This window comes from Pituophis catenifer, unplaced genomic scaffold (genome assembly GCF_029215685.1).
Source record: "Pituophis catenifer annectens isolate HBS135680 unplaced genomic scaffold, rPitCat1.0.hap2 SCAF_5, whole genome shotgun sequence".
NCBI lineage: Eukaryota > Metazoa > Chordata > Lepidosauria > Squamata > Colubridae > Pituophis > Pituophis catenifer.
This window is the reverse complement of record NW_027256885.1, coordinates 39,417,301-39,432,566: the sequence shown is the minus strand read 5'-3', so window position 1 is coordinate 39,432,566 and position 15,266 is coordinate 39,417,301. Positions and strand designations below refer to the sequence as shown.

The 15,266-nt window shown below is 49.8% G+C and overlaps 1 protein-coding gene across 1 annotated transcript in view; it reads left to right on the top strand.

The window, feature by feature from the left end:
* EZH2 (enhancer of zeste 2 polycomb repressive complex 2 subunit) overlaps nucleotides 1-15,266 on the top strand; it is a 480,973-nt gene that overhangs the window by 446,450 nt on the left and 19,257 nt on the right. Inside the window, exons 13-14 of the mRNA XM_070944564.1 lie at nucleotides 13,393-13,433; nucleotides 14,049-14,174. Coding sequence (XP_070800665.1) covers nucleotides 13,393-13,433; nucleotides 14,049-14,174 — 167 coding nt within the window. The remainder of the gene's footprint in view (nucleotides 1-13,392; nucleotides 13,434-14,048; nucleotides 14,175-15,266) is intronic.

The window sequence follows — 15,266 nt, the reverse complement described above, 5'->3', positions numbered from 1 at the left end:
TGTTGCTTGTATCCTTACGATTTATATTGATATTGTTTCCTGATTGCTTATTTGTATCCTATGACTACCATTAAGTGTTGTACCTTATGATTCTTGATGAACGTATCTTTTCTTTTATGTACACTGAGAGCATATGCACCAAGACAAATTCCTTGTGTGTCCAATCACACTTGGCCAATAAAAAATTCTATTCTATTCTATTAATGTACTTGATTATTTTAAAGTAGTTATTCAATATTTCATGTCAATGTCAATGACATGTCAATGTCAATGATCTTCTTGAACATACATAGTAATACCATCTTTCAACCTCTCAACTTTCCATATAATTATTACTTATTTTCAATTTATATAGAAATTATAACTACTAATATTCCCCCTAATACTTATTTCTACCTCTATTCTGGCTTCTAGTCAGGTCACTCTTACTAATCCTAATGTTAAAACACATATTTATGTTAATACATAGTCCTTCATATAAGGGTGTATATTCTTATTTCTACCTCTATTTCTAGTTTTTAATCAGGCCATCGTTATATTAGAAAAAAGAAGAAAGGAAAAAAGGAAAAAAGTAGCTCTATTCTATCCATCATCCATTGTCCGTTTTTATATTTCAATTCTTATTTGTTTTTTGGCTTTCCTCCCATACTCCTCTCTTGGGTCTTTGTCTCTGTCAACATCTGAATCTTCATTATTCCATCTAAATATTTCTCCTATTTCTATCCTCCTAGGCTGCCATATCTCCAGAGTATTCACCCATACTCCTATCTCCCTTTCAAAAACATCTTCCAGATTATCCAATTCCAATTCCATTTTTATATCTCTCAAAAAGTTTTTCTCATCCTCTTGTTTTATTTGGTTTATTTGGTGGTTTGTCTGTTCTATATTTTCCTCCATTCTTTCCGCCGCCTCCTCTCTTTCCTGGACTCTTTGATCTTCATTCATTGCCAGTTGTATCATATTTTCTACTTTGTCACTTATGCCTTGGATTAAGTCTTTTATCTCTCTTTGGTTCTTTATCATGGTATCCCTGATGCTTTGAAACATCCACACCATTTCTCTTGAAATCTCACTCATTTCCCCCTGAAAAGGCATCTTGTTTTAGTTTAATAAGTCCACTTTTAGACAGGGCCACAAACAATACATTCAGTTCCAGTTTTGCTCATCAAAGAGTTCAATAATCATAGCTCTTTACATCTCAGGGTTATTAATCAATTCCATTTAAATAGGGTTAGAGCCCACCAACGGGGAGGATTCGGCACAGGAACGCAGAGACCCGCTCCTCGTGTCCGATCTCGCCACAGCATCAACTGGAAGTCCAGACCAGAGAATCTTGTTCCCCACAGTCTGAGAGTCCTTCAGATGCTTTTTTGCAAACTCCCAAGTGGGCTTTCATGTGTTTTGCACTGAGGAGAGGCTTCCGTCTAGCCACTCTGCCATAAAGCCCAGATTGGTGGAGGGCTGCAGTGACGGTTGTCCTTCTGGAACTCTGTCCCATCTCCATACAGGATCTCTGGAGCTCAGTCAGAGTGACCATCGAGTTCTTGGTCACCTCTCTTACTAAGGCCCTTCTCCCCCAATTGCTCAGTTTGACCGAGTGATCAGCTCTTGGAAGAGTCCTGGTTGTGCCAAACTTCTTCCATTTGAGAATTATGGAGGCCACTGTGATATTAGGAACCTTCAGTGCAGTAGAAATTTTATTGTAGCCTTCCCCAGATCTGTGCCTTGCAATAATCCTGTCTCTGAGCTCTGCAGGCAGTTCCTTTGACCTCATGGCTTTTGCTCTGCTAGAGTATGCATTGTCTGCTGTGTGTGCCTTTCCAAATCATGTCCAATCAATTTCATTTACCACAGGTCGACTCCAATCAGGGCATAGAAAGATGTCAGCAATGATCAAGAGAAATGGGGGACACTGGAGCGAAATTTCAAGTGTTGTTGCAAAGGGTCTGAATACTTATGACAATGTAATATTTCATTTTTTCTTTTTAATAAATTTACAGACATTTCTAAAATTCAGTTTTCACTTAGGCATTATGGGATAGATTAATGAGGGGAAAAATGAATTTCATCTGTAGAATCAGGCTGCAGCATAACAAAATTGACAAAAGTGAAGAGGGTTTGAATACTTTCTGAATACACTGTAACTACACTGCGTGAGCTGCACTGGCTCCCGGTGGTCTTCCGGGTGCGCTTCAAGGTTTTGGTTACCACCTTCAAAGCGCTCCATGGCTTAGGACCTGGTTATCTACGGGACCACCTACTACCACCAATAGCCTCCCACCGGCCAGTACGCTCTCATAGAGAGGGACTCCTCCGGGTGCCGTCAGCCAAACAGTGTCGACTGGCGACCCCTAGGGAGAGAGCCTTCTCTGTGGGGGCACCTACCGTCTGGAATGAGCTCCCCCCAGAGATACGGAGGATTCCGGATCTGCGCACCTTCCGCCGCGCTGTGAAGACTTTTTTATTCCATCAAGCGGGCTTGGCCTAATCTCCTCCCTCTTTTAATACGTAAATTTTAATCTGTTTTTAAATTATTGGGGTGTTTTAATCTGTCTGGGCCAAAATGATTTAATTTGATTTTATCTGGTTTTAAATTTTGTGTATTTATGTATTTTATTGCTTGGCTGTTTGTTGTGGCCCCGCCCTCTGAGCCTGTCCCATCGGAGGAAGAAAGCTCCGAGCATGAGGAAGAGGAGTCAGCCAGGCCTCCCTCTCCAGGCCCCTCCCCTCTGGCATTGTCTCAAGTGCCGGCCGAGGGAGAGGAGACAGCTGATTCGAGTCAAAGTGATAATGACACATCATTCCTGGACGCACGCCTCCGAAGGCGTGATAAACGTTTGCAGCAGCTTGGGAGGCGTGCTAGGGATTAGAACTGAGTCACTGGACCACACCCCAGAGACCACACCCCAGAGACTATATAATAGAGAGTGGTGGTCAAGGATCTTTTGTGACGAACAAAGCAAAACCTTGGAGTCACTAAAGCCTCGTCCGGAACTGCTGGGAGGAATATTATTTCTGTTTGGACTTTCTTGAACGTTCGTATCTTATCTGTCTGTTTGTGAAAATAAAGTAACTTGGCAGACGGTGTGTCTATCGCTGCCAAGTTGGAGATAAGAACTGAATGCGTTCCAAAGTGTTTCCTTAACCCTCGACTGGCTGTGTGTGTGTGTGTGGGGACGGGGACAGAACATCTTGTTCGTCACCACATACTCCATCGTTAACCCACGATGGACCAACAGCTGCAGCAGCAGATACAGCAGATGCTGGAGGCCAATCAGCTTCTGCAACAGCAAGTAGCACAGCTAACTGCCCAACTTGCTTTGGGAAATGCTCCTGCAGCTCCACCTCCTCCCCCTCCCCGTCCGAGATGCCCAGTGAATGTGCCAGATAGGTTTTCTGGGCAGCAGGAGATGTTTCCGGCCTTCTTGGGACAATGCCAACTGTTTATGGCAATGAGGCCGGAGGATTTTCCGGATGACCGGGCTCGGGTGGCATTTGTTATCAGCTCCCTCTCGGGCACTGCCGCCCGATTGGCCACGCCCCTGTTGTTGCAAGATAGCCCCTTGCTCCTGGACTTTCAGGGCTTTTTACAACACCTGCGCACCATGTTTGAGGACCCCCTCCGGGTGCAGACGGCAGCGAGGCGCATCAAGGACCTCCGCCAAGGCAAGCGCCCCCTGCAGGACTATATTGCAGAGTTCCGACTGCTAGGCCAGGATTCGGCTTGGAATGAGGTGGCGCTGATGGACGCCTTCCAGGACGGCCTTTCCGACGAGATGCAGGACGAGCTGGTTCGTGTGGAGGCGCCACCGACCTTCGACGCGCTGGTGACCCAATGCCTGCGCATCGACGCCCGCTTGCAACGGCGACGGCCCCGTCGGGCTCTTCCGGAACCATCGACGGCGTCGGCACCCCCCGCGTTTCGCACCGACAGCGCTCAGGACCGCACAGCGTTTTGTGGCGACGGCTGAGGAGCCTATGGAGCTCGGAGCAGCCAGACCTCAACTGACGGCCCAGGAGCGGATGCGGAGACGTCAAGGGGGGTTGTGCCTCTATTGCGGCGAGGTGGGACATTTTGCCGCCTCGTGTCCCCGGAAGCGGAGTGGACCGCTCAAGCCTGTTCCGGAGTCTCGGCATGACCTGCCGGGAAACGGGCCAGGCCTGGCCTAGGGGAAACTCTGGGTCAGGCACGTGACCATGCCCCGCCGGAGTCGGCGGCTGTGGACTGTGAGCCCCCTCGGCACCTGATTTTGAACACCCGGGTGTTGTTGGCTAACCGGTCGGAGGGGCTCCAAGCGCACGCGCTGGTGGACTCGGGGGCCACCACGAACTTTATGGACCAGGACTTTGTGGCCCATTACAAAGTGCCCTTGGTTCCAGTGGACCCTCCGTTGAGGGTTGAAACTATAGATGGGCGGGAACTCGTGGCGGGGCCCATCAAAACCGCTACCCAGCCCTTGCGCCTCGCCATTGGAAACCACGAGGAGGCGATCCAGTTTTACGTAACGGCGGATCTGCACTTTCCCTTGGTCCTGGGGATGGCCTGGCTTCGGGCGCACGACCCTCAGGTGGCGTGGTCGAGAAACGCCATCTCGTTCCCGAGCCTGCAGTGTGTCGACCACCTTCGCCACACCTGCGCCGGCCAGGACGTCTCTGCCCCAAACGTCTCCTTGCCTCCGGAGCTGACGCCCTTCGCCGACGTGTTCAGCGAGAAGGAGGCGGACCGCTTGCCCCCGCACCGACCCTACGACTGTGCGGTGGACCTAATGCCCAACGCGCCCCTGCCATCGGGACGCCTGTACTCCATGTCGGAGCCCGAGCTGGCCGCCTTACGGGACTTTCTGGAAAAGAACCTGGCCCGTGGGTTCATCCGGCCTTCGACCTCCCCGCTCTCGGCCCCGGTCCTCTTCGTTAAAAAGAAGACGGGGGACTTGCGCCTGTGTTGCGACTACCGGCGCTTGAACGCCATCACAGTGCGAAATCGCTACCCCCTGCCGCTGATCCCGGAGCTGATGGAGAGGTTGCGGGAGGCCTCGATCTTCACTAAGCTCGATCTCCGAGGGGCTTACAACCTGGTGCGCGTGAGAGAGGGGGACGAGTGGAAGACGGCGTTCGGCACGCGGTACGGACACTTCGAGTATACCGTCATGCCGTTCGGGTTGACCAACGCCCCCGCGGTCTTCCAGCACTTGATGAACGATGTGTTCCGGGACATGCTGGATCGGTTCGTGGTGATCTACTTGGATGACATTTTGATCTATTCCCGGACCCCGGAAAGTCACCTCCAGCATGTCCGCCAGGTCCTGCAGCGCCTGCGGGAGCACCAGCTCTATGCGAAGTTGGAGAAATGCTACTTCTTCCAGACTTCCATAGAGTTCCTCGGGCACATCATCACCCCCGAGGGCATCGCGATGGACCCGCACAAGGTGGAGGCCTTGCGCAGTTGGGAACCCCCGCGTCGGGTGAAGGACGTCCAGCGTCTGTTGGGATTCGCCAACTACTATCGGACCTTCATCCCGGGCTTCGCCACCCTGACCTTGCCGTTGACCCAGCTCCTTCGGAAGAAGGTCCCGTTCCAGTGGGGGCCCCCGCAGCAGCAGGCCTTCGAGGTCCTCAAGCAGGCCTTCCTCACAGAGCCAGTCCTGAGGCACCCCAATCCACACCGTCCGTTCATGGTGGAGACGGACGCGTCCAACGTGGCGATTGGGGCGGTGCTGCTACAGGCTCCGGTGGATGGCGGCACTCTTTTTCCCTGCGCATACTACTCCCGGAAACTCAACCCTTCCGAGCGCAACTACACCATCTGGGAAAAGGAGTTGCTGGCCATCAAGGCCGCGTTCGAGGCTTGGCGACATCACCTCGAGGGGGCCCGACACCAGGTGGAGGTGCGGACGGACCATCGGAACCTGGAGCACCTCACCACGGCACGGAAGTTGAACCAGCGGCAGATCCGGTGGTCGTTGTTTTTCGCCCGGTTCAACTTCCACGTCACCTACATTCCGAGCAACCTCAACCAGAGGGCGGACGCGCTATCCCGTAAGCCGGAATACTTTTGCCCCAAGGACTCCCTTCCCCCCCGGACGGTGCTGCCAGCGGACTCCTTGGCCGCGGTCCAGGAACCGGTGGACCTGCGGGCTCAGGTGCTGGAAGCGCAGCGACGGGACGACTGGTCGCAGCAGCGGAGAGCGGACGTCGGCCCCGCGTCCCCATGGACCGTGGAGGAGGGCTTGCTCAGACATCGGGGTCGGCTGTATGTGCCCACGAGTCCGCTCCGAGCCCTCGTCATGAACCAGTGTCATGACAACCCTGCGGCGGGGCACTTCGGCTTCTTTAAGACTTTGAACCTGGTGACACGGACTTTTTGGTGGCCTCGGGTACGGCACGACGTGCACGCCTACGTGACGTCCTGTGTGACGTGCCGACAGGCCAAAGCCGCGTCCGGCCCCCCTCCTGGACTCCTCCAGCCGCTGCCGACACCGGAGAGACCGTGGGGAGCCATCTCCATGGACTTCCTGACAGACCTGCCCCTGTCCGCTACGTACACGACCGTCCTCGTGGTGGTGGATGCACTCACGAAGATGGCACATTTCATCCCGTGCCGCGGCCTGCCCTCGGCCCGCACCACGGCTCGCCTGTTCCTGCAACATATCTTCCGCCTCCACGGCCTGCCGGACCGGGTGGTTTCGGACCGCGGGGCCCAGTTCACGGCCCGCTTCTGGAAAAGCCTGATGGCCGCGCTGGAGGTGCAGGTGTGCCTGTCGTCGTCGCACCATCCGGAGACTGACGGGGGCACGGAGAAGGTCATCGGCATACTGGAGCAGTACCTCCGCTGTTTTGTCAACCAGCAGCAGGACAACTGGGCCGAGTACCTTCCCCTGGCGGAGTTCGCCTTTAATAACTCCCAACACACCTCCACCCAGATGACCCCGTTCCATGCCAACGTCGGATACCATCCACGGCTTTTCCCGTTGACCATCATGGACTCCCCTGTTCCCGAGACCCGGGACTTCCTCTCAGAGCTGCAGGCGGTGCAGCAACTGGTGCGGCGGCAGCTGATCCGGGCGAAAGAGGATTATAAACGGTTCGCCGATCGCGCCCGCCGGACGACGCCACCGCTGGAAGTAGGAGATCGGGTGTGGTTGTCCACAAAACACCTCCCCACGGACCGGCCGGTACGGAAACTGGCCCAACGCTTTATCGGTCCCTTCCCTATCGAGGCGGTCATCAATCCGGTGGCCTACCGGTTGACTCTACCCCGCTCCATGCGGCTCCACCCTGTTTTTATGAGGCCCCCGCGAGCCATCTCCGCCACCCGCTGACGCCTGCCCCCCCAGCCGCAGCCGACGAGGACGACGCCTCGACGTACGAGGTGGACAGTATCCGGGACTCCCGTTGGCTGAAGGGGCGCTTCCAATACCTCATCGCCTGGAAGGGGTACGGGCCCGAGGATTTCACCTGGGTGGACGCGTCTGCCGTTCAGGCCCCTGACCTGGTGCGGGCTTTCCACGAACAGTTCCCGTCCCGACCCCATCCCGACCGTCAGACCCGGGGGAAGGGCCCTGCGGTGGGGGATAGTGTTGTGGCCCCGCCCTCTGAGCCTGTCCCATCGGAGGAAGAAAGCTCCGAGCATGAGGAAGAGGAGTCAGCCAGGCCTCCCTCTCCAGGCCCCTCCCCTCTGGCATTGTCTCAAGTGCCGGCCGAGGGAGAGGAGACAGCTGATTCGAGTCAAAGTGATAATGACACATCATTCCTGGACGCACGCCTCCGAAGGCGTGATAAACGTTTGCAGCAGCTTGGGAGGCGTGCTAGGGATTAGAACTGAGTCACTGGACCACACCCCAGAGACCACACCCCAGAGACTATATAATAGAGAGTGGTGGTCAAGGATCTTTTGTGACGAACAAAGCAAAACCTTGGAGTCACTAAAGCCTCGTCCGGAACTGCTGGGAGGAATATTATTTCTGTTTGGACTTTCTTGAACGTTCGTATCTTATCTGTCTGTTTGTGAAAATAAAGTAACTTGGCAGACGGTGTGTCTATCGCTGCCAAGTTGGAGATAAGAACTGAATGCGTTCCAAAGTGTTTCCTTAACCCTCGACTGGCTGTGTGTGTGTGTGTGGGGACGGGGACAGAACACTGTTCACCGCCCTGAGTCCTTCGGGAGTAGGGCGGTATACAAATCAAATAATAATAATAATAATAATAATAATAATAATAATAATAATAATAATAATAATGGGCATGCCAGGGTAATGTTCTTAAGGGTCAGTAAATCCTGACTTAGTTCATTTTAAAATTCTGTGTCCTCAGTTCAATATGTCATATGTTGTTGTTCATCTGAGGCTATATTTACCTACTTTTAAGAACTGCTAAGGACCAGATGAGTTTTACTATGTCCTGATATGTAAAACCATAGAACTCAAAGAGGGTGTACTTTCTTTTTCACATTTTTATTTATTTATTTATTTATTTTCAATTTATATACCGCCCTTCTCCCTGAGGACTCAGGGCGGTGCACAGCCAGAATTAAAAACATGAAACACAAATATTAAAAACAATTAAAATCTATATAAATTTGGCCCAAAATTTAAAAAACCACAAACCAATTAAACATTTAAAAATTTTAAAAAATTTCTTCCTAAGCCAGCCCGGCTTAGGACTGTACTGCTGTGTAACTGTTGTTTACTATAGCCAGAGTTTAACATTGGTTGCCCCAAACTGGAATGGCACATCATGTCACATTATTCTGGCTGTCTTGGATAGCAGAAAGCAGTGTTCCAAAATTCGGGTAGTCCTCAATTTAAATGAGTTTTGCCCCATTTTACAGTCTTTCTTGCCACAGTTGTTAAGAGAATCACTGCAGTTGTTAGTAATACAGTTGTTAAGCAAATCTGGTTTCCGCATTGACTTTGCTTGTTAGAAGGTTGCAAAAGGTGATCACATAACCCCAGGACATGGCAACTGTCATAAATACATACCAGTTGCCAAGTGTCCAAATTTTGATAATGTAACCACGGGGATGCTGCAACGATTGTAAATGTGAAAACCAGCCATAAGTCACTTTTTTTAGTGCCGTTGTAACTTTAAACAGTCACTAAATGAATGGTTGTAAGTCGAGGACTACCTGTATTGATCATGCCAACAGACAGGATTTCTTTTACATTTGGGAATGCACTAAGCATGCTGCCCCAAGATGAGTTTAGAATCCTGGGAAAGCCAAGAAGAATCCTGTGCTTCTGAAGGTGGAGGGACATTGGTAGAGGTGGTGATTAGAAGAATTAAAGAAGAATTAAAGAATTAAAACCAAAAGTTCTGATTAAAAATGACAAGAAATGCTCTTCTGTGAGCGTATGGTGGGAGTATGTACATATGTAGCAAACAGCATACCAGGGTTATCTGCTAATACTTGCATGCACTTAATTGAGATAATTAATTCACCTAACTAAGGAAAGAAGCTCTTGCTGGGGCAGCTTGCCTAGTTAAACTTCAGGAATGGAATTGAACAGGTAGGTCAGGCAAAATTCTCTTGTTCTAACCATTAATCCTACTTCACTGTTTTGAAACTAAGATGGAAACCCCACCCTGAAAGCAGCATACATAAACTAAAATGGGATAGGGTTTGTGTGGAATTGGTTTAGAGGTAGCCAGCCACCTCTAGAAAAAATCAGTTAATTCAGTCCAGGTACAAACTCTTTTGCAACAATCCTGATCCTTTTTTCTTGGCCCTTCACCAATGGCAGTTGGTTCCAAAATGGTTCTTCACTCAGTAATAATAATAATAATAATAATTTTATTTCTATACCGCCCTTCTCCCAAAGGACTCAGGGCGGTGTACAGCCTATTTAAAAACACAGACAAAACAACAATATAAAATTTAAAATAATTAAATAAAGTGGCTCAAATTTAAAACCCCAATAAATTTAAATACCCCAATTTAAAACTATTGTGTTGATAGTCCGGCCTGGCGGAACAACAGGGTCTTCAATGCACAGCGAAACACCCGGAGGTCGGAGATCTTACGAATTTCCGGGGGCAGTTCGTTCCACAGGGCTGGGGCTCCCACAGAGAAGGCCCTCCCCCTGGGCGTCGCCAGCTGACATAACTTGGCTGATGGCACCCTGAGGAGACCCTCTCTGTGGGAACGGACTGGTCGGTGGGAGGCTATTGCTGGCAGAAGACGGTCTTGGAGGTACCCGGGTCCTATGCCATGGAGCGCTTTAAAGGTGGTAACCAACACCTTGAATCGCACCCGGAAGACCACTGGGAGCCAGTGCAGCTCGCACAGGAGGGGTGTCACATGGGCACAACGGGTTGCGCCCATAACCACCCGCGCGGCCGCATTCTGGACCAGTTGGAGCCTCCGAGTGCTCTTCAAGGGGAGCCCCATGTAGAGAGCATTACAATAGTCCAACCGGGAGGTGACAAGGGCGTGAGTGACCGTGCGCAAGGCATCCCGGTCCAGAAAGGGCTGCAACTGGCGAATCAGGCGAACCTGATAAAAGGCCCCCCTGGCCACGGCTGTCATGTGCTCTTCTAAAGACAGCCGTGCGTCCAGGAGGACACCCAGATTGCGAGCCCTCTCCGTGGGGGGCAAAGATTCACCCCCAATAGTCAGCGATGGCACCTGCTGACTATATTGGGGCGCCGGAAGCCACAGCCACTCGGTCTTGGAGGGGTTGAGTCTGAGCCTGTTCCTCCCCATCCAGACCCGCACGGCCTCCAGGCAGCGAGACATCACATCAAGGGCATCGTTGGGGTGGTCTGGGGTGGAGATGTACAGCTGAGTATCATCAGCGTACAGATGGCACTTCACCCCAAAACCACGGATGATCTCACCCAGCGGCTTCACATAAATGTTGAACAGGAGGGGCGAGAGGACCGACCCTTGCGGCACTCCCCATGCGAGACGCCTCGAGGTTGACCTCTGTCCCCCTGCCAACACGAACTGCGAGCCGTCGGAGAGGAAGGAGGAGAACCACCGCAAAACGGTGCCCCCTATTCCTAACCCCCTCAACCGCTGCAGCATGATACCATGGTCGATGGTATCAAAAGCCGCTGAGAGATCTAATAGGACCAGGACAGAGGAGCAACCCCTGTCCCGAGCCCTCCAGAGATCATCCACCAACGCGACCAATGCCGTTTCTGTGCTGTACCCCTGCCTGAAGCCCGACTGGTACGGGTCTAGATAGATAGCTTCATCCAGGTGCCGGGGAAGTTGTCGTGCCACCGCGCTCTCAACAACCTTCGCGACAAAACGAAGGTTGGAGACTGGACGATAGTTGGCTAATTCAGCCGGGTCCAGGGAAGGCTTCTTGAGGAGGGGCCTCACTACCGCCTCTTTCAAGGCGGCAGAAAAGCCACCCTCACTCAGAGAAGCACCTATAATCCCCTGGAGCCAGCCTCGTGTAACCTCCCGGGAGGCCAGTACCAACCAGGAGGGACACGGGTCCAATAAACACGTGGCGGCACTAATCTTACCCAGAACCCTGTCCACATCCTCGGGAGTCACAGGATCAAACTCCTCCCAGATAACATTCTCAAGACCTGCCCCGGTCTCCTCCCGTGGACTAATCCAATCGGAGTCCAAGCCATCCCGAATCCGAGCGACTTTATCGTGCAGGAATTGCACAAAATCCTCAGCACGACCCTGCAAGGGGTCTTCCCGCACTCCCCCCCGAAGAAGGGAGTGGGTCACCCTAAACAGGGTGGCTGGGCGGTTCTCTGCAGATGCGATAAGAGCGGAAAAATGGTTAGATTTTGCCGCTTTTATCGCCACTAGGTAGGTCTTGATATAAGACCTCACCTGTGTCCGGTCGGAATCGGATTGACTAGTCCTCCAAATGCTCTCTAGGCGTCTTTTCCGACGCTTCATCTCTCTCAGCTCCTCAGAGAACCAAGGAGCTAATTGAGATCGGCCTCGGGTCAGAGGCCGCAAAGGCACGACGCGGTCCAAAGCTCCAGCGGCCACCCTTTCCCAGGCGGCTACCAGCTCTTCAGTCGAGTCGTGTGTTAGAGTCTCAGGAAACGGCCCAAGCTCCGTCAGGAACCTTTCGGGATCCATCAGGCGCCTGGGACGGAACCATCTGGTCGGTTCCATCTCGCTGCGGTGGGGGCAGGCGGTAGGAAAGTCTAGTTGAAGGAGTGAATGATCTGTCCATGACAAGGGTTTAATATCTAGGTCCCCTCTACCAAGATCATTCAACCACTGACCAGAGATAAAAATCAGGTCCAGAGTGTGTCCCCCTATGTGAGTGGGGCCTTGAACTAACTGGGTCAGGTCCAAGGCCGTCATGGAAGCCATGAACTCCCGAGCCACCTCTGACGCCTCACCTGCGGATGGGAGGTTGAAATCCCCCATGACAATAAGTCTGCAAAGCTCGGGCAGGGTCGCTGCCACGTGGCAGGGAGCCAGGTACGTAGTCAGCAAACCCATCTGCACCTCACGGCCCCACTTCACACAAAGGGACTCACATCCGGCTATCTGAGGAACAGTGGTCTCCCTCGGACAAAGACTCTCCCTAATGATCACTGCCACTCCCCCACCCCTCCCCTGGGCCCTTGGCTGATGAAATGCACGGAAACCTGGTGGGCACATCTCTACGAGGGCCCCCCCCCTTGGCCCAACCAGGTCTCCGTAATACCTGCCAGGTCTGCACCCCCCTTCAAAATAAGATCACAGATGAGGGGGGCCTTATTAACCACCGACCTGGCATTACATAACATCAGCTGCGGACCCTGGGCCTGAGGCTCTACACATCCCAGGACACGAGTCACGCATTGGGGGCCGGAGTGCGCAATCGCTTGGAGACAGCGCGTGCACACCCCCGACACTTGATATGACCCCCTGCGCCCGCCAGTAATGTGTTTTGCTTATGGATCTTTCTGATGTTCATATTTCCATAACATTACACTTCATCACAGCCAGTTCAAGCTGATATATTGGCCAAGAGGAGATTTTTAAAAAATGCAAAACAACTGTCTAATCAAGTTGTTGGGAAAAGAACAAAAAACTTACAATAGCCCCACATGAAACAGCTGTGTTCTGTTCTGAGTACAAAAATAAAATATGGTTTTTGGTTTTGTTCTGTTCTCAAAATGTATTGTCAAAAACAGATTTCAAGGTCAGATCAGAGATTTTCACACTTAAATTGTATGACACATCCCTATGGAAAATTACAGCTTATCTTTAAACATGTAAGTGCAAAATTAATATTTCTGGTGTAATAATTAATAGTTTAAAAGATGCAATCTTAAGTGACATTTTGACATTGCTTGTTTTGTTTCTGAAAGTGATACAAAACACTAAAATCTCTCTTCTAAGATGCACCTTCAGTTAGGTGCATTTTCCAGGTCAAAATCCATTAACTATATTGTATGTTCTTCATTTTACAGATTGTGGGCTGCTCATTGCAGAAAGATACAGCTGAAGAAGGGTTAGCATCTTTAAACTCAACTTATGTCCTGAAATTCTGATTTTTATTTTTATTTTTAAATAATAACATCCAAACATTTTATCCAATCCAGTAAACTTTATGAGCAAGTGGTTCCAGTCTGCACATGCAGACACTTTGCCTCTAAGGGTATTCCAGTTTAGTTTAACTCAGAGGGCTACCCCTTGGTTTGCATATCCTAAGTGGGAGGATTAGAAACTACAGGCTTAGTATAGTATTTTCCCAGTCCTAGGAATATAGCAGGGAAGTGGGAAAATTTTGGGTTTGATCCACCTCCAGAATGCATAATTACCTTCTTTGGCAATTTTTATACCACTGTAGACAATGATGGTGTGCTTTTATATTTCCTGCATGGAGGAGGCATCCAGAAGTACCTCATTTTCCATATTCTTCCTTTGGCCAGTGCAGGGAAAGATTCTATTGAAGTGCATAGAATTTAGGTTATTTCTCTTATCTTTTCCCTAAGTTCTTGATATAAAAGGATGTGCAGGGTTTTTATGTAGTTATTTGGGTGAAAGGGATGAGGATCTCCTTTTATACTCTTCAAAAGATTTATCAATTTTCCTGTCCTTAAAAATGCTTAAATTTGTTGTTCAGATGGGTCATCTAATCATGTTTACAACTACCAGCCATGTGATCACCCACGCCAGCCTTGTGACAACACATGTCCATGTGTCATTGCACAGAACTTCTGTGAGAAGTTCTGTCAGTGCAGTTCAGAATGTAAGTGTTGGAGAAATTTTATTTTTTAATATGATTTGAACAATAAGTTGTCTTACTGATGATGTTTTAAAGCTATTCTTGTGGTAACCTTAACAATGTTTAGCAATAGCAACAGCAATAGCAGTTACTCCGCTCCATAGTGTTTTACAGCACTCTCTGGGTGCTTTACAACATCAGCATATTGCCCCCAACAATCTGGGTCCTCATTTTACTGACTTTGGAAGGATGGAGGGCTGAGTCAACCTTGAGCTGGTCAGAATCAAACTCCTGGCTGTGGACAGAGTTAGCTTGCAATATTGCCTTGTAACCACTGTGCCACCATAGCTCCTCATCATACATAGCTGACTTTAAAACAATTATGGTCAGGTGGCAGGAGGAGCAAGAGGAGGGTTTCACAATTTGCCTTTTTGGTGCCATTTTCTCTCAATGGCAGAAAATGCTAGAAGGTTTAAGATGGTGTGGTTCCTAATTGAGAGCATAGTAGGAACAAATTGCTAAAGCCCTTTTATCTCATTCCATACTTCCTGTCTAGTTAGTTGTATTCTTTCCTTTTGTTCTGGGTTGGAGCTATTTTAAAAAATAATAAACCAACAGCCCTGTAATCTGAAACCAGATGATATTAAGTTTAGTCCTTTCAGAGAAAGAGACTGAGCAGGTAAGCCATTCAGACTGAAAAACTTTTTTAAAAGAACACTCATTGTCAGATTAGTTGTCAAATGGAAAATCAACCTTTATTATTGTCAAAGGCCAGCATAAGTTAGCTGTTTTCTTATTTAAATTGTAAATAAAACTTAATTTAAATATGCAGTTATTATGACAGTCATATCAGCCATTAACATTTCCCTGTGCAATCATTTTTTCTATAATTGCGATTCCTTTTAGACTTGTGTTTCTTCATGAAGATCAATAATAATAAATAAGATCCCAGAAGGGAACCTTGCCTAATATTTTTGGTATTCTTTTAGAGAAGGTACTTATAGGGAAATGCACATGTGCAGCCCCCAATTCATAGAAGGAAGAGGGATTCAGATTCAGGCCCTTGGACCATATCCAGCTGCAGAAAGACTTGACTGGCCTCTACAGTCCCACCAA